Source organism: Mustela nivalis (genome assembly GCF_964662115.1).
Source record: "Mustela nivalis genome assembly, chromosome: 7".
Taxonomy (NCBI): Eukaryota; Metazoa; Chordata; class Mammalia; order Carnivora; family Mustelidae; genus Mustela; species Mustela nivalis.
This window is the reverse complement of record NC_139026.1, coordinates 2565954-2592607: the sequence shown is the minus strand read 5'-3', so window position 1 is coordinate 2592607 and position 26654 is coordinate 2565954. Positions and strand designations below refer to the sequence as shown.

At 61.0% G+C, this 26654-nt stretch overlaps 1 protein-coding gene across 5 annotated transcripts in view; it reads left to right on the top strand.

Annotated features, from left to right (window-relative positions):
* TBC1D22A (TBC1 domain family member 22A) overlaps positions 1-26654 on the top strand; it is a 299948-nt gene that overhangs the window by 201048 nt on the left and 72246 nt on the right. For all 5 annotated transcript variants that reach the window (XM_082739616.1, XM_082739615.1, XM_082739618.1 and 2 more), the window contains one exon: positions 19009-19136. In XM_082739616.1, coding sequence (XP_082595742.1) covers positions 19009-19136 — 128 coding nt within the window. The remainder of the gene's footprint in view (positions 1-19008; positions 19137-26654) is intronic.

Sequence of the window (26654 nt, the reverse complement as noted above, 5' to 3'; positions counted from 1 at the left end):
ATGCTGGGTGAGCCCCACATCGCCTCCAGCTCTGCCTGTTCTGGCTTGGTGCGGAACACGGAGAGCTGTCCCAGTTCCGTCCCACGTCGGGGGCCCAGCAGTGGCTTGGGGCTCGGGGCCCTGCCTGTGCCTGCCTGCGGCCAGGACCTCCTCGGGGGCAGCAGGCTGCGGTGGCTGTGCGGTACCTACCACTAGGCCTTCACGTGGCTCCTCACGTGGCTCCTCATGCGGCTCCTAATGTGGCTCCTCTTGGGACGCCAGCCGGCATCTGGTGCCTTCCGGTGCCCACCGCCATGCCAGCCTGAGAAGGAGAAGGAGGTCCAAAAGTCTAATGTGCCATCTTGAAATAGTAAGCGGGTCCCTTCTCCCGGTGTTGAGCCTGTGCCTGTGGCGTCCCGCAGGCTTCCCAGCCGCGCGCAGGACGCCGGCGTGCACTGTGCCCACTCCTCGTCGGCGTGGTGCTGGATTCACGGCTCAGGCCTTACTGTGGTGTCCGCACACGAGGGCTCCCGCACCCTGCGAGGCTTTGACCTGCTTCCACGCGGGCTGCAGACGAGGCTCCCAATATAGAATGGACGATTGGGCGGCAGTGGGTGAACGCGTCTGTGAGGATTATCGCTGTCTCTGCATGTTCATGTAATCCGGGGGTCTCCTCCGTGGCCTTTGTTCTGCCCGAGACTCTCAAGTCCCCGCCCTTCTGCCCTTTCATCCGGGGAGGGGGCGATCTGGTGTGTGGACAAGCTCCGTAATCCGAGAGCATGCCCCCTGCTAACTGCTGAGTAACCGGGAGAGGGACAGGAAAACACTGGGCGTGCAGACAGGTGCCTGGGTAAGTGCTGACGGTTGTGGTCATCTGAGAATGGTCTTGCCTCTGTGTGAACGTGCCCCTGGCCGGCTGAGCGGGGCCCTTTCCTTGCGGCGACCTGCCGGCCCCTTGGCTTTGTCGGCTCTCCCACGAGCTGGCCCTCGTGCTGGTTGCAGGGACAGCACTCTTTGGAGAAGCCTCGATCTGGGGTGACAGTCTTCACGTGTCCTTTCCGCCATCCCCAAAGGTTGTCAGGATAATCCGGGGAGGTGGCACCTGCCAGAGCTTTGAAATACTGAGCGTGTCCCAGTGTCCCAGTGACTCAGAGGGGCCCGGAGCTCCCCAGACCCAGCCTGGCACAGTGCCGGCCGTCCTCCGCTCTGCCCTTGCCCACGCCGGCCGCTGTTGCCGCGCAGCCAGGTCCCAGGGCCCTCCTACTTGTCTCCGAGCCCACTGTCGGGTCAGGCCTGCGACCCCCTCCTGCCATCTTCCAGGCCAGAGAGGTGTGTTGGGAGAGTGGGGCTACAGCCTTATCACTTGGGGTCCCTCTGTGACCGCTCTGGTCTCCTCTCTTTCTCTAGGACTTGCTGCCTCTTGGACCCAATGTAAGCTTGTTTTCGGGTGTTCCCCTGAATAGATTGAGAGGAATTTATTTTCTTAAAACCGAGGGACAACCCTCCCATGCTTGGACTGCAGGGTCCCAAGAGGGTCTTGGAGCTCGTGGCTTGCGGGTGGGGCCACACTTAAATCCCCTGCAGGGCAGAGGGGTTAGATGATGTTTCAAGACCTTATTGATGTGTGTGGGTGGGCTGTAACCGCTGCGGACATCCTGTCCTGTATCAGGAGACGGGACATCGACTGTCCCCCGGGAGATCTTTCCTGCAGGCCCAGACGCAGCATGGAATTGAGGGGAGCCCCGAGATCATCTGGCTGCCCCCTCCCAGCCTGCCTCATGGCCTCTGGAGGCCGTCCTCACGCCCGGGTCAGCCGGGCTGTCCGGGAAGGCCAGGGAGGGGCCCTACAGCGGTGCGTCCAGCTGGCAGGGCGGCCGAGGCCGGGCTGCTGTGCCGCACTGCAGACGTGGTCTCTCTGCATCCTGGGCCGTTCCTGCCCCAGAACCAGTTGGAGGTGCGGGGACTGGAGCGCCCACCCCGTGGCGACCGTGTACATGCAGCGGCTCGGGTGGGGAGCGTGTTTATCTGGGAGGTGGTGACGGCCATCCGGTGTGTGATGAACCACAAGCACGTGAGGCCCTCGGAGCCCGTGACTTAGATGATTTTCTCCTAATGGAGCTCTCTCTGCGACCCTCCAGCCTGAGAGCAACGTTCCGGGTTTGTTGCCAAACCCAGACTAGTTAAGTAAATTGTAAGTAGATGCTTCCAAATACGGGATTCTCCTTGACCTTAGGAAGAAAATGTTGTCTTGGTTTTGAATGCAGGCCATCAAATTCTGGTTTTGATAGGATTCCCGAAAGTCATTTTTATTCGTGGTTACAAGTTGCTGGAAAATGCAAGTCGTTTTATCGCCCCCACCGTAAAGCACCAACGTCCCTCTTAAATCCCGGACAGAAGGCAGCCTTACAGCTGGCCATTTCCGTGCCAGGCTGGCTGGGAGAGGACGGTTTCTGTAGCGGAGGTCACCTTCCCTGCCTGCAAGCCGTCGGCTCTCATGATAGACCATGGGGCACTTCCCGTCTTTACTCGCTGTGGTCCCTGCGTCCCCCATGCTTCGGGCTGTGGGTCCCTGCTGGGCCCCCTGCTGGGCCCCCTGCAGGGCACCATGCTTCCCCAAGCTTCTCCATGGTCCCTCTCAGGCACGCACCCCTCTCTCCGCACAGGGGACAGGGCAGACCGATCTCTTCTGCAGCTTGGACCTCCTGCCCTCTGCCGTGTCCCTCTGTGTGACCCCTGGCTTCAGACCCCTTGTGTGTGTGTGTGTGTGTGTGTGTGTGTGACGGCTCCAGTCTCTGGTTGCTGCCATGTGGGGAGCCCCCGGTCCCCCGGCTAAGGGTGGTGCCCTGTGTGTGCAGCCGGCTCCCTGGGAGCTGGCACAGAACATGGAGATGTGGACCACGGATTCTTCCTTTGGATCCTGACTGTGCCACGTCTGCGGGAGCCCTGGGGTGCAGCAGCTTGTCGCAGGGCTGAGGCGAGACCTGGGTAGGAGCTGCTGTCACGCAGTCTGTCCTATGTGCTGCATGACTGGACCTAGGGCCGAGGGGGCCAGGAGGCGGTTCCCACCCTGGCGCCTGGGAATGGGGGCTCTGCGCGTCCCTGCCCGCACCCCCGGCCCTTTGTCTGGTCTGCACAAAGCATCCCCAGAACAGCTAGTGCTTGGAGCTTCTGTCGAAGTGAGCGAATGATAGAGGGGTGAGAATCCGGGGTCCTCCCCCTTTTTACGCTTGGATGCCTCCCTCCTGACGGTGAAGACACCCGCGAGTCAGCTGGAGCGTCCTTCCCTGCTTGATCTTCCCATGGCCTTCCTGCTCAGCCCCGTGTGCAGAAACCGCTCTGGCGGGACCCGTGTCTTACCTCGCAGCCACCCTCGTGCTGTCATTCTGGTCAGGCAGACCTTCCCATGGCCACGTGTTTTCTGCCATCTGCTTCCCGAGGACGGCAGTCAGAGAGCCAGGGCCGGAGAGACCCGCTGGGGCAGGGAGGTGGCAGCCAGGCCGGGCAGGGGGCCTTGTTGCTCAGAGCGGCCTGGCCCTGGAGCACGCTGGGGTCCTCGGCCCTCATCCTCGCCTGCACAGCCGGGCGGCCAGGCCAGCGGCTGAGCTCGGTTAGCGGAGGACCTCCCCGCCTTGCAGAGCGCAGCTGCTGTGTATCTGCCACGCAGACCTGCGTAGACCCCCTTGCTGGCCCCCTGACCCGCTGCCGGGCCCTCCACACTTGGGGAGCCCCCGGGGTTGACTGAGCAGCTAAGGGTTGAATGAAGGCCCCTGCAGGGTTCTCCTTGCTTCTGCCCCTGCCTGCTTCCCATGAGCCCACCCCCTCCAAGTCGTGCTAGGCTTCTCCAGCTCACTTAGAGTGCGAGCACGGGTGCCCTGGGGGGCGTGCAGGGAGGCCCCCGAGCCCTTGCTGGCCTCTTAGCCAGCTTGGCCTGGGCCGCCTGGACTCTGGTGTGGGTGCTGCCATCCCGGCTCCCCGACCCCCAGCCCCCACCATGGGCCCCTGTGGTGTTCGTGGTGGATGACTGAGGAAGCTGCCGTCGTGATTAATAGCTGCCGTCGAGTCTTTGGGTGTCCCTGCCTCAGTTTACCTGTGTGTTGCCTGGGAGAATGAGCCTTGTGGGTCACTCATGCTGAGGGCCAGGCCAGGAGAGGCAGTACGTGCAGAGAGCATCTGTGTAACCAGACTGCGATGGCCATGGAATGTTCCAGAACTCTGGTGCCCTGTCCCCTAGATGTCTTCAGGAGCATGGTGCAGCACGGCCTTGCATCTGTGATGCAGGTGCCCCGAGCTCGTCCTTTACCCGTTGCACAGGCTCTGTTCCCGATGCCCCCGGGGCCCTGTGACACGGAGCTGGCCCTGCCCCAGGTACAGCTGCCTCTGTTTCCTGCTCGCTGTTTCCTCGTCAGGGAGCCTGGGCTTGCGGTTCCAGGCCGTGGCTCCGAGGTGACCATAGGCGCTTCTCAGCATCACTCCTGCCCTGCGTCCCCAGAGTCCCTCCTGCATCCCTGCTTCCGTAGTCCTGCTACGGTCCCGAGGCCCGCGCCCCTCCCTGAGGCCGGACACACAGCAGTGGCAGGATTGGAGCTCACACTGTCCTCCAGAAAAAAGCAGACCAGCAGGAGCCCAGGAAAAGGACTTCAGGAGAGAGGAGGAGTTCTCCTGTCACTTTCTGCTTCAAGAAACGGATGAGGAGCGCTCGGGATGGCTCGTGCCCAGGAAAGGAGGACGGGCCGGTGAGTGGGGCAGGAAGTCACCTCCGTGCACTGCTGCGGGAGGACCCCGGCGTGCGGACCCCGGCGTGCGGACCTCGGCGTGCGGAACCCAGCGTGCGGACCTCGGCGTGCGGAACCCAGTGGGCTGCTGTGTCTCAGCTCAGGAGGGCGCCGTGTGCTGCGGGACCTCCAGGGGCACCAAGAGAACAAATGAGTGGGTGGGGCCTGGGGGGGGGCCCTGCCTGGGGGGTGCTGGGGGCACAACAGGGGGTCTCGTGAGTTCACCCCGCATACTTCAGTGTTTCCCCTGAATAGGAGCCTTCTCTCCCGCAAGCACAGTGCTCCCGCCAAAGCCAGGGATGGACCTTGACAGCAGAACTGGCGCTTCGCCTGCAGACCCCGTCCAGGTGTCCCTGTGCATCCCTGGACCCACGCTGCCTTTACTGGTCTTTTCTCGCCTGGGACAGACTAGCCTTTCTTTGTGTTTCGTGACTCAGCTGTTTCTGAAGCGTGCACATTCGGGTTTTGTTGCTTTGTTTTCTTGCCAGAGTATCTGTTAATTTGGGCTTATCTGTTGCTTCCTGGTGCACAGATCCAGATTTTGGCAGGAATCCACAGACGTGTGGCTGCGTCCTCAAGGATTTGCTGGGGACACACGGGGCAGGTCGTCCATCGCTGGTGACGCCGGCTTTGATCGCAGGCTGCGGGGCTGTCTGCCAGGCGTCTGTGTGTGTTGAGAAGCGTCTTGTGCGGAGACTCGGCTGGGGAAGCCGTGCTGCCCGCCCCCCGGCCTTTCACACTGCTCTGGGCATCCCCTGGTCAGCACGGTGTCTGGGCCCGTCGCTCCCAGGGTTTGCTAATGTGGCCGCTTTCCTGCTCAAAGTGCGTGTCTGTGTGTCTGTGTGTTTACCAGGTTACACCTCTTTTCTGAAACGAATCATGTTGATGCTCGGAATTTGTCAGCTTGGTGCAGGAGGTCCTTGAGGGAATGTGCCCGAACAAGGAGGGGACAGGGGAGTAGCTCCGGGGTGGGACATCGCATTTAGCGTGAGAGCCCCGTGAGCGTGTCTGCCCACTGTGGGGGTCCTGGGGCGCTGTGGGCAGGGAGGGAAGGTCGTGAGTGAGCCGGTGGGCCCGAGCCCCAGGTGGGCACCGAGACCTCTGTCTCCACCGGCTGGCGGGAGGCACAAGGGGGGCCGCTCCCCGAGAGCCTGGAGGGACGGGGTCCACGGTTGGCTCTCGCACTGTACCCGAGTCTTCTGAGAGGCAGAGTTTCCTGGGGGCAGGGGTCTCTGTGTGCAGGGGAGGCGACCAGCGACTGCTCCCGCTGCAGCTTACTGGTGAGAGAGCAGAGAGTGAGCTGCGCTTGGGTTCTCCTCACGGCAGTCCCGGGAAGGAGGCGTTTCTCTGTCTGGGGTAGGTTGTCAGTGCGGGAAGCAGGATGGACTCCTGTGGGGCGGGGTAAAGGGGCTTTTAGCACCGTGCTGGTGATGGCTAGAGCCCTTCCTGGAGCTCCTTTTTTTGACAGACTCATCATTTTAAACTATGTTCTGGTTATTTTAAAAAAATAATGTGAAGTTAAGTGCTTAGGTGATCTTTGGTCTCTTGCTGTGTCTCTGCTCATGTTATTTTCGCAGGTTCCCCGTTGATGCACCAGCAGCTTTGGGCTCGTTCCTAAACACTGAATGAGAACAGAGCAGAGCAGCCCAAGAGCACTGCCACGTCCGTGCAGAAAATCAGCCCGTGACCCAGAGTCAGACTGTTGTTCGCCCGTCCCCGCTTCCCGCGGGCCCTTGGGTGCTGGCCTGTGTCCAGCGTTGTTCTTGGAAGTCTCCGGTGCTGGGCAGGCCAGATCAGGGTGCCCCCAAGGCCACCGCGGTCCAGTCCCAGGCCTGGAGACGGGTGGGCGTGGGCTGCCGCGGCTGGTGGTCCCACTGGAGTGGTCCGTGCCACGCCTGGCCTCCCTGCCCCGTACTCTGGCTGCGGTCACAGGTGCTCATCCCTCACCCCTGGGGGTGGTTTGGGGAGGTGGCCTCACCCCCGTATTCTGTCTGTGGCAGCAGGCTGGGCTGGGTCAGGCCGGGGCTGCTTGCCTCCCGGCAGCTGTCACGCCTTGGTCCGGTTGTGTCCTTTGTTAGGGATCTCCGTGAATGTGTGACGACTCTGGGTCTGCTGCTGTCGTGGAGTCTTGGGACACAAAGCGAGTGTCCGCTTCATGAGGCGCTGAGCACCGTGGGAGGCCTGGCAGGGACTAGGCCTCAGTTCTAGACTTGCGTGAACCAGGAGGCAGACGGGTGCCGCTGGGCGACTTGCCTCTGAGTCTACTGCTCATGGGCTGTCATCATCAGAAGTGACCTTGGGGGTGGGCGGTGGAGAGGGAGATGAGACTCCTGTGGCCCCGGGGCCCTGCTCCCTCACTTGGTCTGTGTCTGGAGGACTTGCGCGGGGGCATACTTCCCTGTCCATCCTGCCTCCGTCCCTCCTCCTGGCTCTGTACTGCTCTCCCGCCAACCAGGGGCGGGCTGGGCGCTCCTTGGTTTCCCAGCCGTGCTAGCGGCTCCATCGTTGCGGGGAGGAGAGGCGGCAGCAGGACCCATGGCAGCCCCGCTTGACTTCCCCCGTGGCCTGGTATGTGCCCCGGCTTGCTGTTTGGAGGCGGGGAGGTGGCCCTGTGCCTGTGTTAGCTGGCCCTCGCAGTGGGTGCCTCGGGAGCCGGGCACCTTGGCAGGGGGCCCTCTCCCACGTTCTGGGGGACCCACTGTTTCTCCAGCCCTGTCTCGGACTGAGTGGCCTCTGGGTTGGGACACGGGTGAGTTCACACATTCCGCCAACATCTGTGAAACGTGCTCTGTGCTGGGTCCTGGGTGTACGGGGATGCATTCGACAGAGGCCTTTGTTGGTGAGCTCGTAGCCAGCAGGACGGCAGACGAGGGAGTGACTGAGTGCAGGCCGCCTCTCTAGTTACCCCGTGATGTCAGAACGGGCAGTCGGGGGGACATCTTTGCGGAAGACGGATGTCGGCTTGGAGTCTTGCATTGGTGTCTGCTGTGGCGAGTGAAGGACTCTTGTCTAGACTCTGGTCCTCAGTAATGGCTTGTGACAGGAGAATGTTGGAGTCCCAGAACTTGTGTGGAAAGTGCTTTTTCCATAGGCACCCTGGGCTCATCTGTCCCAACCATCCTCCCTTGACTTCTTGTTTAGTCTCCGGCATTTCGTCCTCTGTCCCCTGATCCGTCCATCATCCGTCCATCATCCGTCCGTCCGTCCGTCCGTCCGTCTATCCATCATCCGTCCGTCCGTCCGTCCGTCCGTCCGTCTATCCGTCCATCCGTCCGTCCGTCCGTCCGTCCGTCTATCCATCCATCCGTCCGTCTGTCTGTCCATCTGTCTATCCGTCCGTCCGTCCTTCCATCATTTGACTGTCCACCCATCAAAATGTCCATTAATCATTGTGTCTGTCTATTTCTTCCTCCATTCATCCCTCTCACTTTTGTAAAGAAAGACTTTTTAAAATTATGTGACAGAGAGAGGATGCGCAGAAGCAGGGTGAAGGGCAGAGGGAGACGCAGGCTCCCTGCTGAGCAAGGAGCCCGGCGTGAGACTTCATCCCGGTTCACTCCCGGTTTGCTGGGACCATGGCCCGAACTGAAGGCATAAGTGTAACCTGCTGAGCCCCTGAGATGTCCCTCATCCCTTCTGCCTTCATGGAAGACTCGGACTGCCTTGCCCTTTGGGTCCGGGGTGTGGAAAGGAATCGGAAGGAGCCTGGTCAGTACAATCTCAGAGTTTAATGGTGAGATGGCCACGCCAACCATCTAGGCCACTAAAGTGCCACGTGTCTTCTCACAGAAGTCCGCAGGCAGCCCAGTGGGGTGCCAAGGAAGGGGTGGTCAGCTTCGGGGGAGGTCAGAAGGGCTTCAGGTGGGCGCTTCTGCTTGAGCCCTGGTGTGAGTGTGGGCTCGCACGGACCCATATGCCAGCCCCGGGGGTGGGAGTCGCGGGTCGGGTCAGAACTCAGACAGGCACATTGGTGGCAGCGTTCTCCGTGTTCAGAGCCCACAGTGGAGGGAGCCCTCCTGGAGAAGTGCCTCATCTTCTGCCTCATTGCGGATTTGGGTCACATCAGGGCTTTCTTACTGCTGACGAGATGATTTGCAAACTGTTTACCTGAGCCTTGTGCTTGTTGAGCTCAGAGCTTGTTTCTTCTCCACTTTCTGCCCCATGTGGAAAAGGGCCTTGCCTATCGGTTTGGAAGTGCTCGTCAGGCAGAGCCTTGCTTTGCGGCCCTGACTCAGAGCCACCACTAGGTGACTGAGTGGGACTTGTGGGCAGCCTCGCCCTCCTCCTCCCTGTCCTGCTGGGAAGGGGAATATAGGGGCTGGTGTGTCGCAGCTCAGACGGGTTTGCTCCTGCCAAGGCAAGTGCAGCAAGGGAACGTGGACTCCCAGGGAGCCCTGTTAGCTGGTGTCCACACTCGCACGCCCCCTGCTCCTGGGTTTGGGCAAATCCTATGGCCTGATGGAGTAAGGGGTGGTGGGCTGTCTGCCCCGTGATTATGCTACATTATCTACGAGCCCATTTTAGCAGACTAGCTAGATTCTGCCTCTGCTCTCAAGCAAGCAGCCAGCCTGGAGAAGCTCACGTGGCAGGGATGTGTGGGTGGCCTCCAGCTGGGAGCCAGCAGAGGGCTGGGGCCTCGGTCATACACCTGCAGGGGACTGACTCCTGCCAACACCCGGCATTACCCTGGAGGTGGGTGCTTCCCCGGTTGAGCCGCTGGATGAGAGCACAGCCCTCATGGCAGCTGCAGAGCCCTGAGCGGAGGACCCAGCCAGCCTGCTTGGACTCAGAGCCGTGGGGGCTGTGGGATAACAAATCGATGGTGGTTATTTGTTCTACGGAATCAGAAAACTTATGCATGGAGGACAGGTAATGCCATAGAGCCCCCCGCCTTTCCCCGCAGGGCCCTCGCTCCTGCCTGGCTCTCCTCGCCACCATCACAGGTCCGTTCCCTGTGCACCCTCGTCAGTGGCTCGCTGAGCCCAGACACCCCCTCCTTCCCGAGGGTGGGGGGGATGCTGACTGCTGCCTTGGCGCAGACCAGGCCTGGCTGCCCCTCTAGCCCATCAGATCTTGGCACCCACGGCGGGGCCTTTTCATCTGTGCCCTTGGTGTGTCCCCATCTAAGCCCGTGTGGGTGTTGGGTGGGAGACCCAAGGGCCTGGCCCCTCCTGCTCCTGTCCATTTGGGACGGCATCCAGCTGCCGACCCCAGGGCCTGGACGGCCACCGCTGCTGCGCACGTGTGCGGCGGGCCGTCCTGCTGTCGGCACCTCTGTGCTTGCGGTACCCGGGAAGTCGCCCGTCATCTGCGCTCCTTTCTAATAAATCAGGTTGGTTGTTGCTTTCTGATATGAAAACAGGCATTGGTTGAGAAGCTCGTGAGCACATCTGCGAAGTGAGAGTGATTTAACACCTCGCCGCTCTGGAAGAACTTGTATTTTAGATAATGTTACTGTCAAAAAAATATGCAGTGATACCTCTCTAAAGATGGGAAGATAGTGTATCGTGGTGTCAGATAGATGCTGTTTTCTCACGTCCTGCCAGAGCCTTAATTTTGCTCCCAGCGCCTGGGTCCTGAGTACATGGTGGCCTCTGTGACCCGAGGCCTGAGAGTGATTGCACTTGACCGTGCCCTGCCGCTCCCTGCCGCTGCCGCTGCCATGCACTGACCCTGTTCGGCTCTCCTGCCAGGGGGCTGGGGGGACTGGTGAGCAGCTTGTGGGTGTGACCCACTGTCACCCCCACCCTTGAGGGCAGTGTGGAAAAAGACCGCAGTTGCATGGCATGACCTTGATGTTCCAACCAGCCTCGGAGCAGTTATCTTGGGAGAATGTATTTGCAGTGTGACCTCTGCCCTCAGCATCTTTCCGGATCACAGCCTCAGGCCCTTGGATGGTGGCAGGAGTGCTCTGTTTGTACCCTCGGTGGGTGTGCAGTTCTGCCGCCAACCCCTCAGAGCAGTGTCAGACCCCCAGGTCAAGGCCAGAAGACTGCCCCCCTTCAGGCGCCAGCTGCACGGTCCCCAGGCCCACCTGCACTGCTGTCCGAGATACCATAAATTCAGCGGCTCCCGTGGCTCCCTTAGGTTTGATGATTCGCTGGCATGGCTCACAGGGCTCAGTACGGCACTGTACTTAGGATGGTTTTACTGTGAAGGGTACAGATCTGGAGGCCCAGCTAAAATAAGGGAGACATGAGCTTGGGTTGTGGGAGGGGTCTGGGCCTGTCGGCGGTCCCCTGTCCCCACGGAGTCAGGGCGTGTAGCCCACCCTGCGCCACGCTGCATCCGTGTGCTCACCAGCAGCCGGGAAGCTCTCCTGGGTCTGGTGTCCGGTGCATCGGGCCTCCTCACACGGGCACCCTGGATCACGGGCCCCGTGTTGCACTCAGTCTCCAGCTCCTCTCCCCCCGACAGCTGGCAGCCGAGGGTCCCAGCCGGTCCCCATCCGACCCTGCTGAGGGTGCACTCACCAGGGCTCCCTCGTTAGCATAAGAGGGACAAGCCGCCGTGAGGGAAGTCCCAGGACTGAGAGCCTCCCTCGAGGAAGGGGCAAAGGCCAGCCCCATTCTTCGTGATGGAACAAGGAGGTCTCTCTGACCAGGCACATGGTCCAGGGTGGCTGCTTCTCACTGAGCTGCGGTGAGCCCCTCCTTGCTCACAGAGGATGACGGTGTGGAATGGTCCCCCTGTGGGACCTGCCAGGATCCTGGGTTCTTGGCGCAGCCTGGGGGCAGGGGGTTGGGTTTTCCCTCCTTACGCCGTCAGCACATTCCTAAGATGGTGTTAAATTGTCTAAATAAATCTTACTTCCTATTGATTTCCATTACAATTTCTAAGGTAAAAAATGTTTTTTTGAAGATGCTTATTGAAATGCAGCAGCGTATATTAATGAGGGAAACAGTTTCCTGCGGAAGCACGTTGTGCATAGCAATACCAGTCAGCTGCCGTGGAGGGCAGGCCCGCCATGCGGTCAGATTTTCCTCACCAAGTTCCCCTTGTGCACCTGCGCTATAGGACCGGCCCAGGTAGGCCCTTCCTGGCATCCCACCCACGCCCTCTGGCCACACACGGGGCAGTGGCTCCCCTTTCTTGGTGGTAGCTGCTGCCATGCCAGGGACTTCCTGCGACTGTGCGGTGAGGGAGCAGGCTTTTCAGGGGAGGAGGACCACAGGACACTGAGCGCCCACGAGAACGTTCCAGGAGCTGACCTGGGATTTGAACCCAGGCTTTCCTCTCCACCTGAGGTCTCAGCACTCTTCCTTCGTGTCTGGCCCACTCTTGGTAGGCTTGCCCACTGCCTGAGGGAGAAGGCAGTCCAGCAGCCCGGGCTCAGGCCAAGGCCTCCTCGCTACCCCTGCCATGTGGCCGGCAAGACTGTCTGCCCGCCGGGCTTTGCGGGGGAATGGCCCGTGCCTTGAGAGTGGAATTGGAGGTCCCGGGTTCTGCTCTGCTTCACTTCCCCTGTCTGCTCATCCCGTCCTCTTCCGGCTCCGACCCCTGTCCCTCCGGGGCAACTCTGCAGGTGTCTGTAGTGGGGAGCCCTAGACCTCCCCTTCATGCAGGTGGCCTTCTCCTGCGCCCCCGGTACGGTGAGGCCCGGGTCCCCTGGCTCAGGGATGCAGCTGGGCCCTGCCTCCACGCGGGCCTGATGCTTTTCCAGCTGGGGTCCTGCAGACAGGGAGGGAGGGCGAGCCCAGACAGGAGGCTTCTCGGCTGCAGAGAGGCCCGTGTTCACTGTCAGGAGGCTCGTTCTGTTCCTTTTTTATCTCTTTAACTGACAGAGAATTGAAACCTTCCTCCCGAATCACAGCCTATTCAGGCCTTGCCGGGCAGAAGTGAGAGGTATTCATGCCCGTGCTTGGCTTTGTGGAGGGCTTCTGAGCGGTCTTCTTTGTCAGGTAGCTAAGTGTGAGCAATTACGCTCTCTCTTTGGGCAAATAAATCTCAGTGGCGCCTGCCCTGCATAAACAGTATGTGTTTTTTATGCCAAGTCAACGGGATCTGTGTTTTTTTTCTCTTTAGCATAAATCCTGGGACACAGTGTGTTTGCATAATGTATTTTTATTTTTAATCAAGAAGACAAGATGTTTCAGTGGAATTTTCAGTCTGTAGATCTGCTGTGTAAAGTGCTGAGAAAAGCGTCCAGCAAATATTGTGGTCTTCCTGCGTGTTGACGTGAGAGGCACCTTCCTGGGGACTCTGGGACAGTGGCAGTGCCCTAGCCCGCCGTGGAGGGTTTTGGAAAAAAATCTTTCAACCCGAAGGATGACAATAATTACATCTGCCTGCTCGTTCATCATACGTACCTTCTTGTTTCCAGTGAGATGGAAAATTTCAACTTCGGAATTACTGCTAACCAAATTACCTTTATCAGTGGAAGAGCATCTGCTCACAATTACTTACAAAAGAGGAAAAATGAAGCTTTTTAGCATATACGTTTGCAGCCCTGACGTCTATAAATTGAAAGTAATGTGTTGAGTTTAGTCGTCCATTTTCCACACATTCCAAACAGGAGGCAGCCGCGCCTGGAGTCTTGCCCCTGAGCAGGGGTCTGGGGGCCGGTGTGGCCACCTTGCCGCTCTCCTTCAGAGGAGCCACGTCAGCGTGTGCGACGGTGCTCTTGTGGCCTGAGCGTGCCGGCGCGGCCTGGCCGTGGGGCACCTCATCTCTGCTACGCCTGGGGCTCAGCACCCCGCCACAGGGACAGGGAGGGGGTGGCCTTGGCCTTCTCAGCGCCTCTCAGAAGCCGCGAGGCCCCCACTGGGCACGGAAGGCCGGCACGTGGGGCACGCAGGGTCACCTCTCCGGTGAAACAGACAACAGTGAGACTCAGGCTGAATTTTCTGTCTGTCCGCCTAGCTGCTCGGCTGTTGGCGGGCAGGCCGCAGGCCTCGTCTGCCCTGTGGCATCATCTTGCAGGCAGCCCAGGTGTGTGGGCCGGGGGGTGGGGCCCGGGGCACTGATACATTTTCCCTGGAAGAGCTGATGGACGAGGAGCCTTTGCTCTGCAAGGACATCGCCTGTGTCCTCGTGGTGTCAGTGGCGCGTCGGGTTTTCGGTCATTGCCGCAGCCCGTGCCTCCCCACGTGGGCCAGGCCTTGCTCTGCAGAGGACCGTCGCTATGCCCCCAGGGCTGATATCCAGAGACACAGGGCGAGGCCCTGCAGCCATGTGGCAGTGTGGGGTCCCTTGAGAACACGGAGGGGGGCAGCCCTGAGTCCCGTGTCCAGGCCACCACGGCCTGGCCTGCATCCGTGGACACTTTACCCAGCCTGCCTCACTGCACGGGCAGCGGGTGCGCATGCCCCCGGGCCAGGGTCCTGTAGGCCTGGCTCCTTCAGGAGGGCGCTGGTCATCACGCTGTGGCTGGAGTGGGCTCCTTCCGGCCGTGTCTGAGACGGGAACTGCCTCTGTCTGCATCTCGTGGGGAGGGGCTGAGAACTCACCTGTCCCCGTGCCCCTGCTGCTGGGGCCTCAGGTGGGACTCACTGTGGAAGAGAAAGACTTAGTTTTTACGGTTCCTTAGGTTACTGCAGTGATAGATGTTCCAGAAACGGGTGTTTAATTTTCCAGACCTGTTTGCTTATGCATTTACATTAGAAATGTGACTCCTGTGTCCCCGTGCGGTTTTAGAGCTGATTCCCGTGCATCAGCCGGTGATGTTGTCCTGCGCCGGCTGGAAGCGCCACAGCAGAGCATGGGCCTGGCTGAGGAGGCCACAGCTGTTCTGTCCTTACTTCATGCAGGTGGCCGCGCTGTCCCGGCTTTCGTCCTGCTCACGTCCCAAGAGTCTGGCCTGGCCGTCATTCTCCCTAAGCGACGGGCCAAGCGCAGACGGCGCCCTTGGCCGGGCTCCTCGTCTGCCTGTGGGCCCAGACAGCGTCCCCTGTCCTGCAGGAGACCAGGGTCCAGGGGAAGACCTGCTGGAGATAACCCCGGGGTGAGCCTGGGTGACGCCCCCTCCTCGGTGCCCTCAGCGTGACGGTCCCTCAGCTAACAATCCACCATGTTACTGGGCCGGGGCGGAGGATGGGAAGCCCTGGTCCCGTGGAGACGTGACTTGAATCCGCATCAGGAAACTCGGAGTCAGCATTTCCTTTCTGACTGTGAAGATGTGGCCCTCCCACGGCTGTCGTTGCTGGGTTGGGACTGTGCCTGGTCCACGGGTGACTGCACTGGGATGGGTGGGCTGGCCACTGTGCCGTGAGAGGCTCCAGGCTGCGGACCCACTGCAGCCCTGGGGTCAGTCCGGCACACTTGGACAAGGCGCTGGCACGGCCGACCCGTCTCTGTGGAGCGGCAGGCGGGGGTGACCGGTGGACCGGGAGCCTCCAGCCGGGGCCAGCCACCTGGCCCGGGAGCCCGCCCTGTGCTGGCCTCCGTCCTCCCTGGGCTGTTTGCAGGCAGTGGCTCTGTCTGCCTGCTCCAGCCTATTCTTCTCCAAGCTGCCACCTGTGTGCAGGGAAGTTACTCTGCTCCCCTGTGAAGGAGGCTTCTCCAGTAAAACCAGAAACGTTCTGAACTGCCTGTTTGCAGGTGTCCTTATATTTGAACTTCACGCTAACCAGGGCGCTCGTATCAGTGTCCTGGGCCGGGGCAGGGGTTGGGCGTCTGCTAGTGGGGCTTCTGCTCTTGGGCAGCAGGCAAAGGTCATCCCTGGACGGAGGGGCCACTCAGGGGCCCTCGGAACTCTCTAGAGGTTTAGTTATGCAGCTGCGGATAACAGCCTAGAAATCATTCTTCAGTTCGTCATAGAGAACACAGTGTCCCTTCTGGTTGCTGGGAGCGCCCCTCCGTACTGCACTGTGGGGAACGGAGGCGGGGAAGGGAGCCTGGGCTCGGGAGGCTTTACTCGCCGCCGGTGCCGGTCACACATTTTCTCCACGCGTTCACGCGCTCTTCCCTCACTCACCGTCTGACAGACGCTTGCGAGGACCTGGTGTCCGGGCAGGAGGCTCAGGGGCGATGTGCCCATGGTGCCGGCCCCGGGCGGGCATGGCCCCAAAGAGGCGAGGCCCTGGATGCTGTGAGAAAGGCTGGACTGGAGGCGTTTGTAGCAGCAGGACGAGGGGCAGGCTGACGGCACGTGGAGGATCTGCCTAGGTGTTGGGCATGGGACTAGGTCGAGGGGGAGGCCTGGGGGAGGCTGGAGCGTGAGTGATGCCGGGGGTTCTGGTACCCGGTGCCACCTGAGGGAGACGCCCGTGGAGTGTGTTGGGGGGACGGAGGGCTGAGGACGAGGTGCGTTCTGAGGCATTCCGGTGTTCTCTAAGTGTGCACCATTCAGGGGACCTCCACGACATCTGGAGAGGACCCCTTGGAGGCATTAACTGCTCCTGAGCTGCCAGGTCAGTGACACAGGGGTTTCCTGTCTGTGAAAAGCTGTGTGTCTCAGGTCTGCTGGGGACGGCTACAGGGGGCAGCCCGCCGAATGCCGCGCCCAGGACGGGCCCCGGCTGCTTTACCTGCCAGTAGAGTCAAGTGGAAACTTCTCTTTTGTGGTAAAATTAAGTTTATTGAAAAATAATTGTATTTAATGAAACATAAGTTGATTAGAAGAACATTAGAAGAATGTTGATTAGAATCAACGTAAGGTGATTAGAGACCACAGTGTGGTCCCACCTGTGGTTACCCTCTGCCCCGCGCGCGGAACTTCTGGAATGGGGACCCTGTGTGAGGGGCTGGAGTCCTCCTGTCCTCGGTCCCTTTGGGCCCCTGGGAGGGGTTCCCAGCACATCAGAAGCTTCCGGAGAGCTGACATGGGTTCTCAGACCCCACCTGAAAATTTTGATAACGTCGAGATGAGCCTGAGAACCTGTGTTCTAAGCCCCCGAGATGAGGGCACTGTCCAGCCCAGGGTGGGGACCACTGAGGTCCGCCCCTGCGGCACCTTGTGTTATCAGGCCAGCCTGGCCCTGGGCTGGCTTTGTCCTTCCCCAGGCCCTGGTGGTCACTCAGGCCTGAGTTCCCCTAGGGCCTCACACCTGTGTTCACCCAGCGCCCGAGGAGGAGGGGGCAGGCCCTGGTCTGCGGGCCGGGGGCACCGAAGACCGAGCTCAAGGGCCCTAGTGCAAAGAAGATGTCTCATTGAAAGCCTAGGTTTTATCCTAAAAATTAGTGATGATCGTTGACTTCATAATACTTATTTATTTGGTTTTAGTGTAAGACTAGCGTTCAGATTTCTGGTGGTGATCTGTTCCTACTGCTCGGTGTGGTCCCGTTTTCGTCCGGCCGACTGCGGCCTCGTAGCAGGTGGCTCCCCGGTCACGCTCCGGTCCGGCCCCTCCTGCGCAGAGATGTTCTCCTCCTCGGGCTTTCACGGGAGGCCAGACAGGATCGGTAATGCAGGAGCTTAGCCGTCTTCCTCACGCTTGCTTGGGCTTGGCCAGAACCTCTCAGTCAAGCAAAAACAGAACAGACCTCCTTCCCCTGGCGTGCGAATCACCCCTCCAGGGAGAAGGGCCCCTGTCTGTAGGGGGGAGGAACAGACACTAGCCATAGGAGCCCAGCTGCCGGGCCTTCTGTCTCTGCCTGCTTCCTGGGCTCAGCACCCTGGGCCCAGCCTGCCCTGTGCTGTGTCCAGAGCCCCTGGTCCCTACATTTCTCCCTGAAAAGGCAGCAGGTGGCACACCTGGTGGCTTCTGGGTCTTCCCACTTTCTGGTCCCACCAGCCTCCTCTCTGGCACCTTGCTCCCGCCCGGCTGCGAGGACTCAGAGACGAGCCTGTGTGGTTCTCCTCCGCCCCGTGTCATTAGTCCCTGCCTCGTCGTGACTGACCTCACAGTGTGTTGTCGGGTCTGCCGCACCCCGTGGCCCGGCTGCTCCCCCACACCCAGCCCACACGTGTTCTGCCCCACCTGCCGTGTGGAGGGTGCCCAGGCGTGTGTGCTCTGCTCGGCCGGGGACAGCGGTGGTTTGGGGGGGGGGCGGGTGTTGTAGCGGAGCCAGTGAAGAAACTGGCTCCAGTCGTGGGACCCAGAGCCGTCCAGAGCTTTTCTGTGGCCCGCCTTCCTCTCCTGTGGCCAGAGCACCTCGCAAGGCACTCCCGCTTCAACCATAGTGACTGGAAGGTGCTGAGGTTCTCAGGACGGGGTCCTCCCGCCCCTCACAGCCCCCTACTCCGTGCTTAGTGGTGAGGAAAGCCTGTTTCAGCAGTACTGCGAGTTACCAGGAACACGAGTCAAAACAAACCAGTAAGCAGCAGAATGCTAACCTTTGTTCATTAGTTCTAGAACTTTTTTATTTGGGAGACCTGGAAAACCTGTAAACTTTTTCAGGGTCACTTCTCAGGGCTGTTTGCAGGGGAAGGTAAGCCCGAGAGCGAAGGAGCTTGCACGGAACTCGGGAGCTCACAGAAGAGATGTGTGCAGAAGGGGTGCTTTGCCCAGTGCTTGGTGGGCCCTGATGAAGCTCCATCAGCACGGGAAGGTTCTGGCTCCAAGTCAGGACCCTTTGGCAGTACTTGCTTGTCTTACGAAACAGTGTGGAGTGGATCCTCATGGGGCGGGGTGGGTGTGGGGTTACTTGAGCCCCAGAATCTTTGCTTCCAGGATTTATAGACTGTGGAGCTTCATGGAGCTCCTGAGCCCGCCCCCCAGGTTGCCAAGCACTCGACAGAGAGGTCCGGGCAGGGAGCACAGGGCCCTCCGCTGCAGAGTTACGCCTGTTGTAGCGGGATGGGGAGGAGACGTTCGTGGCCGCTGGGAGATCGCGCGTCAGCGAAATGATGGTTCATAAGGCTTGATTCTTCCGAGAGGCCTGCTATCCCGAGGCTAGCCCCGAACCTGGGATCCGGATGCACCGCAGGGCCCTGTCCCACTTGTCCTCTCACTGGCTGGGTCTGGGAGCAGCTGGGGAATTGAGGTCATTTTGCGAGCCAAGGAGCTCTCCCTGCATGTCCGAGCCCCTCCTGGGACAGCAGCCGGGGCTGGTGCACTTGGCCTGGGCGGGAGCGAGCGCTCCCCGCGTGCCCCAGAGCAGGCCCGTTTCTCACTCGTGAGGCAGCAGTGGTCCTGCCGCCCCATTACTGGGGCTGAGGCGGGGCCGGACCTCCAGCGGGTCACGCAGCCCCGGACCTACCTTGCCCCTTCCTGTCACGGCCACCACGGCCGCTCACTTTCCAGAGAAGAGTCCAGCTGAATTCTCCGTGCCCTGGGGACGCTGCCTGCGTGGGCGGTGGTTGGAGCGGGCAGATGGGGGGCGACCGCATGGGGCTCTGGCTCACGGCCTCGGGGCCTGTGTTTGTGTCATGCAGAGCCCGTGCACCGGCACCTGGAGCAGCACGAGGTGAGGTACCTGCAGTTCGCCTTCCGCTGGATGAACAACCTGCTGATGCGGGAAGTGCCGCTGCGCTGCACCGTCCGCCTGTGGGACACCTACCAGGTGAGCGGCCCCCGTGGCCCCCGCGGCCCCCCGTGGCCCCCGCCGTCCCCCCTGTCCCCACCTGTGGGACACGTACGGCGGGGGAGGCATCTCCCCCCGCGCCGGCTCTGCCCGCACAGGGTCTGCCTGGGTCGTGTCCTTTTCTGGTGTTCTTGTCACTGAGTAGACATGACACCGGCAAGAAGCGCGTCCCGTCGTCGTGTCTGTAGCTGGATTCCATTGTGGCCGCGTGGTGCCGCCGTCCCCGGGGCTCACGAGCCGCGTCCGTTCAGTCGGGGCCCTCGGGGTGCAGTGGGGGGTGCTTGTAACTCACGGACGTTGGTGCCGCAGCTGCCAGAAACATTCACACTCGGGGCTCACACGTTGTCACTGCTTTGAGTTACTCGTAATAAAGATTTTTTTAAAAAGTCACTGACAGGTTCAGTGCAGTATGAAATTTCTCCTCTCCACCGCTCTTGATGAAATTCATTTCTTCTGGAGATTGAGTTTTCCGGAACAAACCACCGTTGTTCCCTCGAGTGTCCCGTTGCTTATTCTAGCACCTTTTCATTTTGCTGAAGATGTTTGCTGACGCGGAGGCCGCGCCGCGGGGCTCCCATGCCCGCTTCTCATCATCCCTCGCAGATGCGGGAGCCTGACGTGGGACCGGGAGGGGAGGCCTGCAGAGCCTGGTTTCTTCGCTCCCGGAGGCAGGGCTTTGGCTGCCGTGAGCGCCGGGCCCTAGTGGGCTTTGGACTGGGAAAAGGAGCGCCGGGCGGCGGTGTAGGTCCCAGCCACGGAGCTGGCCTCCCGTGTGGGAGCCTCGCACGTGTGTGCCCGTGAATGCGGTGGCGGGAGGCCAGGGGCCCTTCCTTCGCTGCACCGAAGGAGCCCTTGGTCTGGACCTGCCTCCTTCCTGTGGGTGAGGAGCTCCAGCTGCCGTGCGGCCTGCCCCCCGTGCCCGCCGGCACCGCACTCGGAGCTGTGGTCGTGGGAGTCGGCCAACGCAGTAGCCCAAGGTTTTGGTCCTGGGGATGGCCCGTGGGTCCCTCCCGCGTGGGTGCGAGCTTCTGAAGCTTTGACTTTGCTTTCCTCTTTTGTGCCTTGCTCATTCTGACAACGCTGTGGAAGTCAAGGTGACTCCGTTGCTCGTGTCCTTATCCGCCGCTTGGAGTTTGCTCTTCTGCGTGGCTGGCAGTTACAGGATTCCTGGCCACTGACATTTGCTGGGACACAAAGCCTGCCCTGGGCTGTTGCTGGAGGCGCCTGTCAGCCTGGTGCTACTCACTGGGTCTCGGTAGTGTCGTAGGAAACAAAACTACCGCCCCGGGACATGGGAGCGCTCACCCTTTGTGACGGGTCAGGCTGTTGAAGACCCCGGCCCCCTCATTAAACACAGGTGCTTGCGATGCCGTCCCCGTCCCCAGTAAATTAGGCCTGGAGCCCGCTGTGTCATGAGGAGCTGGAGATCGGACCTGCCCGTGGTCCTGCACCACTTCCCACCAACTCCTAATGGGTATTAAAACTTTAAGCACAGTTGTGGCATCTTTATTGCGTTAATTTTCCTGAAATTAAATTTTGTCATGAATCGACTCATTTGTACCACAGACTCATTCTGGAACTGATGGTACCCTAGCCATAAACCTTTTCATAGCTTAAAAATTGGGGGTATTTCTATTTTATAGGCCCAAGTAACCATGAAATTGTATTACATCTTTTGGCAATGAAAATCTGCGGTAATCACAGGATGGCCTTCGGTGATCGCTCTCCCCTCGGCTGGGGTGTTTACCAGCTGGGCCGTCACAGCTTCCAGTCGCTCTGGAACCCTCGGAGGCGCCGTGACGTTCTCGGGGGGCGTGTGCCCACAAAGGGCTTTGGAGAGCAGCTGCTCGGGCCCCGCTCCCAACTAGGCAGGCAGTGGCGTGAAGATGGAAGAGATGTGTCACCACAGGCGTGAAAACAGGCATTTGACAGGCACAAACAGCCCAGCAGGGGCCCGTGCTTCGGGGAGACGGCTCCTGCTCCCAGGCACCTTTTGCATTCGTTTGAAGCTGTATAGTCGGGTGGGCAGTCCAGCTCCTAGGGGGCCTTGGCCGTGGGAGCTGATGCCCGCCTCTAGGACTCGGCTTCCCGTCTCGAGACTGTGGAAACGGTTGCTTCTGGTCCTTCCCCCACCGCGTGGCTAGTGACGACCTCCAGCGAGAGAGCCCCTGCGCTCGCTCCCTTCACCCATGGTCTGTGGCTGTGAGGGTGAGGTCGTCAGTCCCGAACCTGTCAGGGCTCTTGGTCAGCCAGGCCGTGCCTCCTTTCCTTCCAGTCTCTCTCTGACTGCCTCCCCTCCCCCCACCAGCCTTGTGGTCTGTGTCCGTGAGAAGGCACACAGATTTTGCTCTCAGGTCAATGAGCGCAGACACGTAGTTGGCAGGAAGGGGGTGGTGGGGCACCCCACTGCCATGACTGGACAGTGATGCTGTGAGCTCAGCCTCCCCCCACTGCTGGCTTTGAGAAAGCTGACCCGGTACATGCAGCCTTTGGGCCCTGGAGGGACCCTGCTGTCCTGTGCTGGTGGCGGGTTCGGGGCTGCGGGCAGCCCCGCCAAGGGTCCCGTCGGAGGCAGGCCCCCAGTTTCTCCTCTGCCTTCACTGTGGTCCCGGCACAGCGGCGCGGCTGGAGCTGTCCCTCTGTCTGCTCCTCCCAGGGGGATGACGGTGGAGGGAGGACAGCAGCGTGCCGGCCCTCGGCCTCCGGCGGAGCAGAAGTTCCCTCCCGTGAGTGCCCTTACGTCCCAGGGGGACAGACGCAGGAGCATGGAGAAGTGAGCCCCTGGCAAGGGCAAGGTGCGTGAGGCTGGGTATTTGCCGTGGAGCAAACATTGAGGAGCAGGGAGCTGCGTGTGTGGGAGAGTGAGGGACGTGCTGTGCCCAGATTGTCCTGCCACACGGAGAGGGAAACCTAGATCCCAGAGGGGGATGGACCTGCCATCCTCCTGGTGCCAGGGGAGCTGAGGCGGTGATGTGCAGGCCGGGGCCGCAGCAGCCATTGTGGAGGGCTGAGGGCACCAGAAGCTGCCGTTCTCCCTGTGGGTTTGGGGATGGTTGGTCCCAGCTTGGTCAAGGTCGAGCTGGGACCGAGGTGAAGGGTGGACGGAGCCCAGTGAACATCTAGGGAGAGAAGGTTTGGACAGAGGGCACAGCGTATCAGGAGTGAGCACTGTCCCCTGCTCATTGGGCCTCTCCCCGCAGCACCAGGGGCCTGGGAGGGCACAGAGGCAGGTTGTTGGCTGCCTTTCCTGCTCCATGTCCCGTGGCTGTGCTTTAGTCTGGAGGCCTGTGGAAGCCCCTCCTGGGAAGCTTCTGTCCCAGGACCTGCCACCGTGTCTGAGCCTGGCTGCTTGGCTTCCCGAGATGCTGGGGAGGCTGTGCCTTGTGCCTTATTGACGAGGAGTCCCTGACCCTTGAGACGTGGTCTGGGGTGAGCTCTGCCTCCCCGTGACCTTGTGGGGAGGAGAGAGGCCCAGAGGGGGTGGTAACTGCAGGTTTCCCCAAGGGCGGAGACTGAGGCGAGGTTTCTGGATTGTAATTCCTTTGTGCTAAATGCCGTTAGAAGGTCGATCCGCTCAGGATTGCTTTAGCTACTTGGGGTCTGTAGTGGCTCCATACAGATTTAAGGTTTGTCTTTCTACCTCTGCAAACAATGTCGTTGGGATTTTGATGGGGATCGCGGTGAGTCTGGAGGGGCTTGGGATGGTGTGGGCCCTTCTCGGTATTAATTCATCCCGTCCACGAGCACAGGACGACTTTCTGCTGGTTTGTCTCGTCCTCGGCTCTGTTCTTCAGTGTTAGTTTCCAGCATGCAGGCCTGTCACCTCCGTGGCCGGACTTACTAAGTATTTTGTTCTTTCCGAGGCACTTGTCCGTGGGATGGTTCCCTGGAGCTCGCTGTTAGGGTGGAGAAATGCAGCTGAGTTTCGTGTACACTGTTGAACCTGCAACTTTACTGGCTTGTTTATTCCAAGAAAATGCGATCAGGATCTCCAGAGGCGCCCCCCTCCCCCGCCCCCCGCAGTGTTCACGGCAGCAGCTCACCATGGCCGGGACATGGGAGTGACTCAGGGTGTGTGTGCAAGTGTGTGATGGTGCAGGGGGCCCAGCTGGGGTGCGAGGGGTGGAGGGGAGCCCTGCCGCATACGGAGCCAGGGGGAGGGATTCTGGAGCCGTGCGCGCGGTGGAAGGTTCAAGGGTGATGGGAGAGCCCGGTGGGGCAGCCCATGGGCGTCTTGTGGTTCATTCGACATTGAAAAAGTGTGACGGAGGACCTGCCGTTTTCGTTCTAATTTATATAAATTTAAATTGAAGAAGGCCACGTGGTGAGTGGCTGCCGAACGTGGGGCGCAGCTCTGGCGGGGTCAGTAGGTCACGGTGGGGAGCGGGCAGCTCCATCCGAAGGCCTGTGTGCACTGGGGCAGCAGTGCCCTGGCCGCTCACGGCCGTAGACAGGTGTGCTTCGGGTGGGGTGGGCTGACGCCGGCTTGTGTTGAGGTGACCCCCTCCCATCTTCCGAGTAGTGTGGCGGTGAAGGGGAGGAGGATGGGGCCGGAAGGGGAATGAAGGGCTGGTTGCCGGCCGCGCAGTGGGCGGGCCTGGGCACTGCCACGCTCATGCAGCTTGCTGTTGGCGCAGTGGGCAAAGCTCGCTGGGTGGCAGGGACATTGCCACAGGTTGGGGCCCCTTCCTCCCCAGGGTCCTCCGAGGCTGATTGGGAAGTGAGTGTGCCACCAGGGGCCGTCCTGAAACGAAGACCACGTACTGCTTTCCGAAGAGAAATGGAAGAGCCAGGTCCCCGGGGCACGGTCGGGCTCTGGCCGGGGAGCTGGCCTCACTGCTTGGTCCTTGGGGAGCGAGCTGGGGGAGCGAGCTGCTGCGGGTCTGGCCCTCGGGTGCGTTCTGATGAGTGCCACCTTCCACCTGTGTCCTGATGCTCGGGACGGCCTTGGTCAATGGGGATGGTGCGACGGAGCCCTTGGAGGCCTCACACTTCCTTCGGCCTGCTGTTCTGTTGTAAGAAAAGGACAGATCTCCTGCTGCCAGGTGAGTGTTGCAGGATGACTTCATTTGACTTAAGGCATTTATTGAATTCCTTCCTCGCGTTATCCAAAGGCCGCCTGAATTCTAATCACGACACTGTCATTCTCCATACCCCAAGAGCGTCTTCAGTCCCGCTCTTCACGGGGCTGGTGGGGAATCACTGGGGACGGACCGCGGGGCTCATCCTTGCATCTGGTTTCGCACGCCGTCTGCTTAGGTCGTGACCTCCTGCGGCCAGGCTGCCGCGCTGCGACGCTCAGAACATGCTGCTGTGCGAGGCTGGCAGCCCCAGGCCCCTGGTGCACATGTGTTCGGGGGAGTGGTGCGAGGGCCCGCTGTGTCGCGGACTGGCCACTGTTCCGGGGCAGGGCCCGTCAGTCCCCATGGACTCCAGGGAGCACAGAGCCTCGGGACTTGCCTAACGCCCTGCTTGCCTCACGGGCGCCCCATCGTGATGCACCTGCTTCCTGCAGACACGCCGGGGCTCCTGTGCCCTGCACGGGTGAGAATGGGCTCTGGGCCTGCATCGCTCCAGGCAGCATCCAGCCGCCGGGCTGCCACTGTGAGTCCACGTCTCTGAGGCGTGCTGTGGTGGTGGGGCCGTGGGCCGTGGCCCCGCTGTGCCACAGGGTGGGGAAGGCAGAGGAAGGGGCTCTGGCCTCGCTTACTGCCTTCTCAGGTCCCGCAGCAGAGCCATGGCACACCCAGCTCCTCTGGGGTCTCATGGGCGGGCTGGGCCCTTGGTGAGACCGGCTCCGCATTCCACAGCCCCTGGTGGCATTGGTGGGGGCCGCGGGCAGTGGTGAGGGCTCCTGTATGTCCAGACCCGTCGCCTCAGGTCTCTCTGGTCGGGACACAGCGGAGTTTGCTGCGCAGCCTCCTGGCACCTGCTCCTTTTGCATCGTTTCGGGTGAAATCTCTGCAGGTTTTCACTTTCCTCCTGCTCAGTGGGGGCCACCTTTGCTGTTCCTGCAGAGGTTTCGGCAGAGGTCGTGAGAGGCGGGACCTCTCTGTGCGTCGCAGGACGCAGCCATATCTCTGGGGAAGAGCTTGATCGCTCAGTCCAGGTGTGTTTGCCGAGTACGTGTTCCGGGCCTGGCCCTGCTCTCAGCCCCAGGGGACACGGCGATGGGTGATGAGGGCCCTGACCTCAGCGAGCGAGCCTGGCAGCCCACATACATCTGCTGAAGAAGGTGCATCACGATGTGTGGTGCAGCCAAGCCAGTGGGCAGGGGGCCCATGGCAGGTCCCCGAATGAGCTCTGCTCCTGGCAGAGGCGTTAGGCAAGTCCCGAGGCTCTGTGCGATGCAGGCTTCTAGCAGATAGTCATGGAGAAGGAGTCCCGAGAGGCCCGGCCAGGACGGGACCAGCAAGTTGTGTGTGGAGCAGGAGGAAGGCCGCTGGCAGCGATGGCGGGCAGCAGGTGCGCAGGCCCCGGGCTGTGGGGGAAGGGTCGGGGGGCTGTGCCACGCTCCAGGCAGGGGACAGCTGTGGCCTGGTCACAGGGGGGCCCCGTGGAGCCGGCGAGAAGATGCTGGATTTGCAGTCACTGGATGCCGGGTATGATCAGACCTGGTGCCAAGGCTGTGTGTCTGGGCATGATCTCTATCCGTCTCTCTGTCCACCCACTTGTCCACCTTCTACAACTTGATCCCTGGTCTGTATGGGGCCCCATGTAGGCCTTAGGTCCCTCAAAGTGCCTGAGGTGGCCTCCCTGCCCTGACAAGTCCACTGCCTGGCATGGGAGGTGGATAGACAGCCGTTACAGAAGGCGCCCGAGGTGACGAGGTGGTGACTTGGGGCTCCTCACTCTGCCCGGGGGTGTTGTGGAGGCTCACCAGGGGACACTTCAGCCAGACTTGGCGCTGAGGACAGGCCGGGGCCAGATCCGGATGCCAGGAAGTGCTGGCCAAGGGCAGGAGTGCGGTCTGGCCTGAAGGCAGAGCGTGCTTGGAGTCTCGTGGGGCAGGTGGGCGCGGCCTGCCCCGCGGGAGGGGTGGTGGGCACGGCTGCATCAGGTGTTTGGGTGTTTGGGTGCCGGGGCAGAGTGGGGTCACGGGCCGTGGGGAGCTCTGGATGGTGGGGAGCAGGTCTGGGTCCACGGTCTTGTTCACAGGCTCGGTGCTCCCTGCTCTGTTTCCAGAGGATGACTTAGCATCTGTAGGTTTGGGTTTCTGCCTGTATAAGACCTTGGTGCTGGTTACCATGGCCACTCATGCAGGTCTGCCCATGGAACCTGGACCACTAGCCCCACCTGTGCTGATTGCCAGACCTCCCTGCCTACCAGCCCGGCTGCGGGAAGTCCCGAGTTGCGGGTGCTGGGGCCTAGCACACAGGTTTTGTCAGTTGTCCTTGTCGGCCCCCCCAGCACCCTTGTACTGGGCGGCGGCCTGGGTGAGGGAAGCCCAGTGGCCGGGAGGAGGAGCGGGTGGTGGCGGGGAGGGGTGCTGCAGAG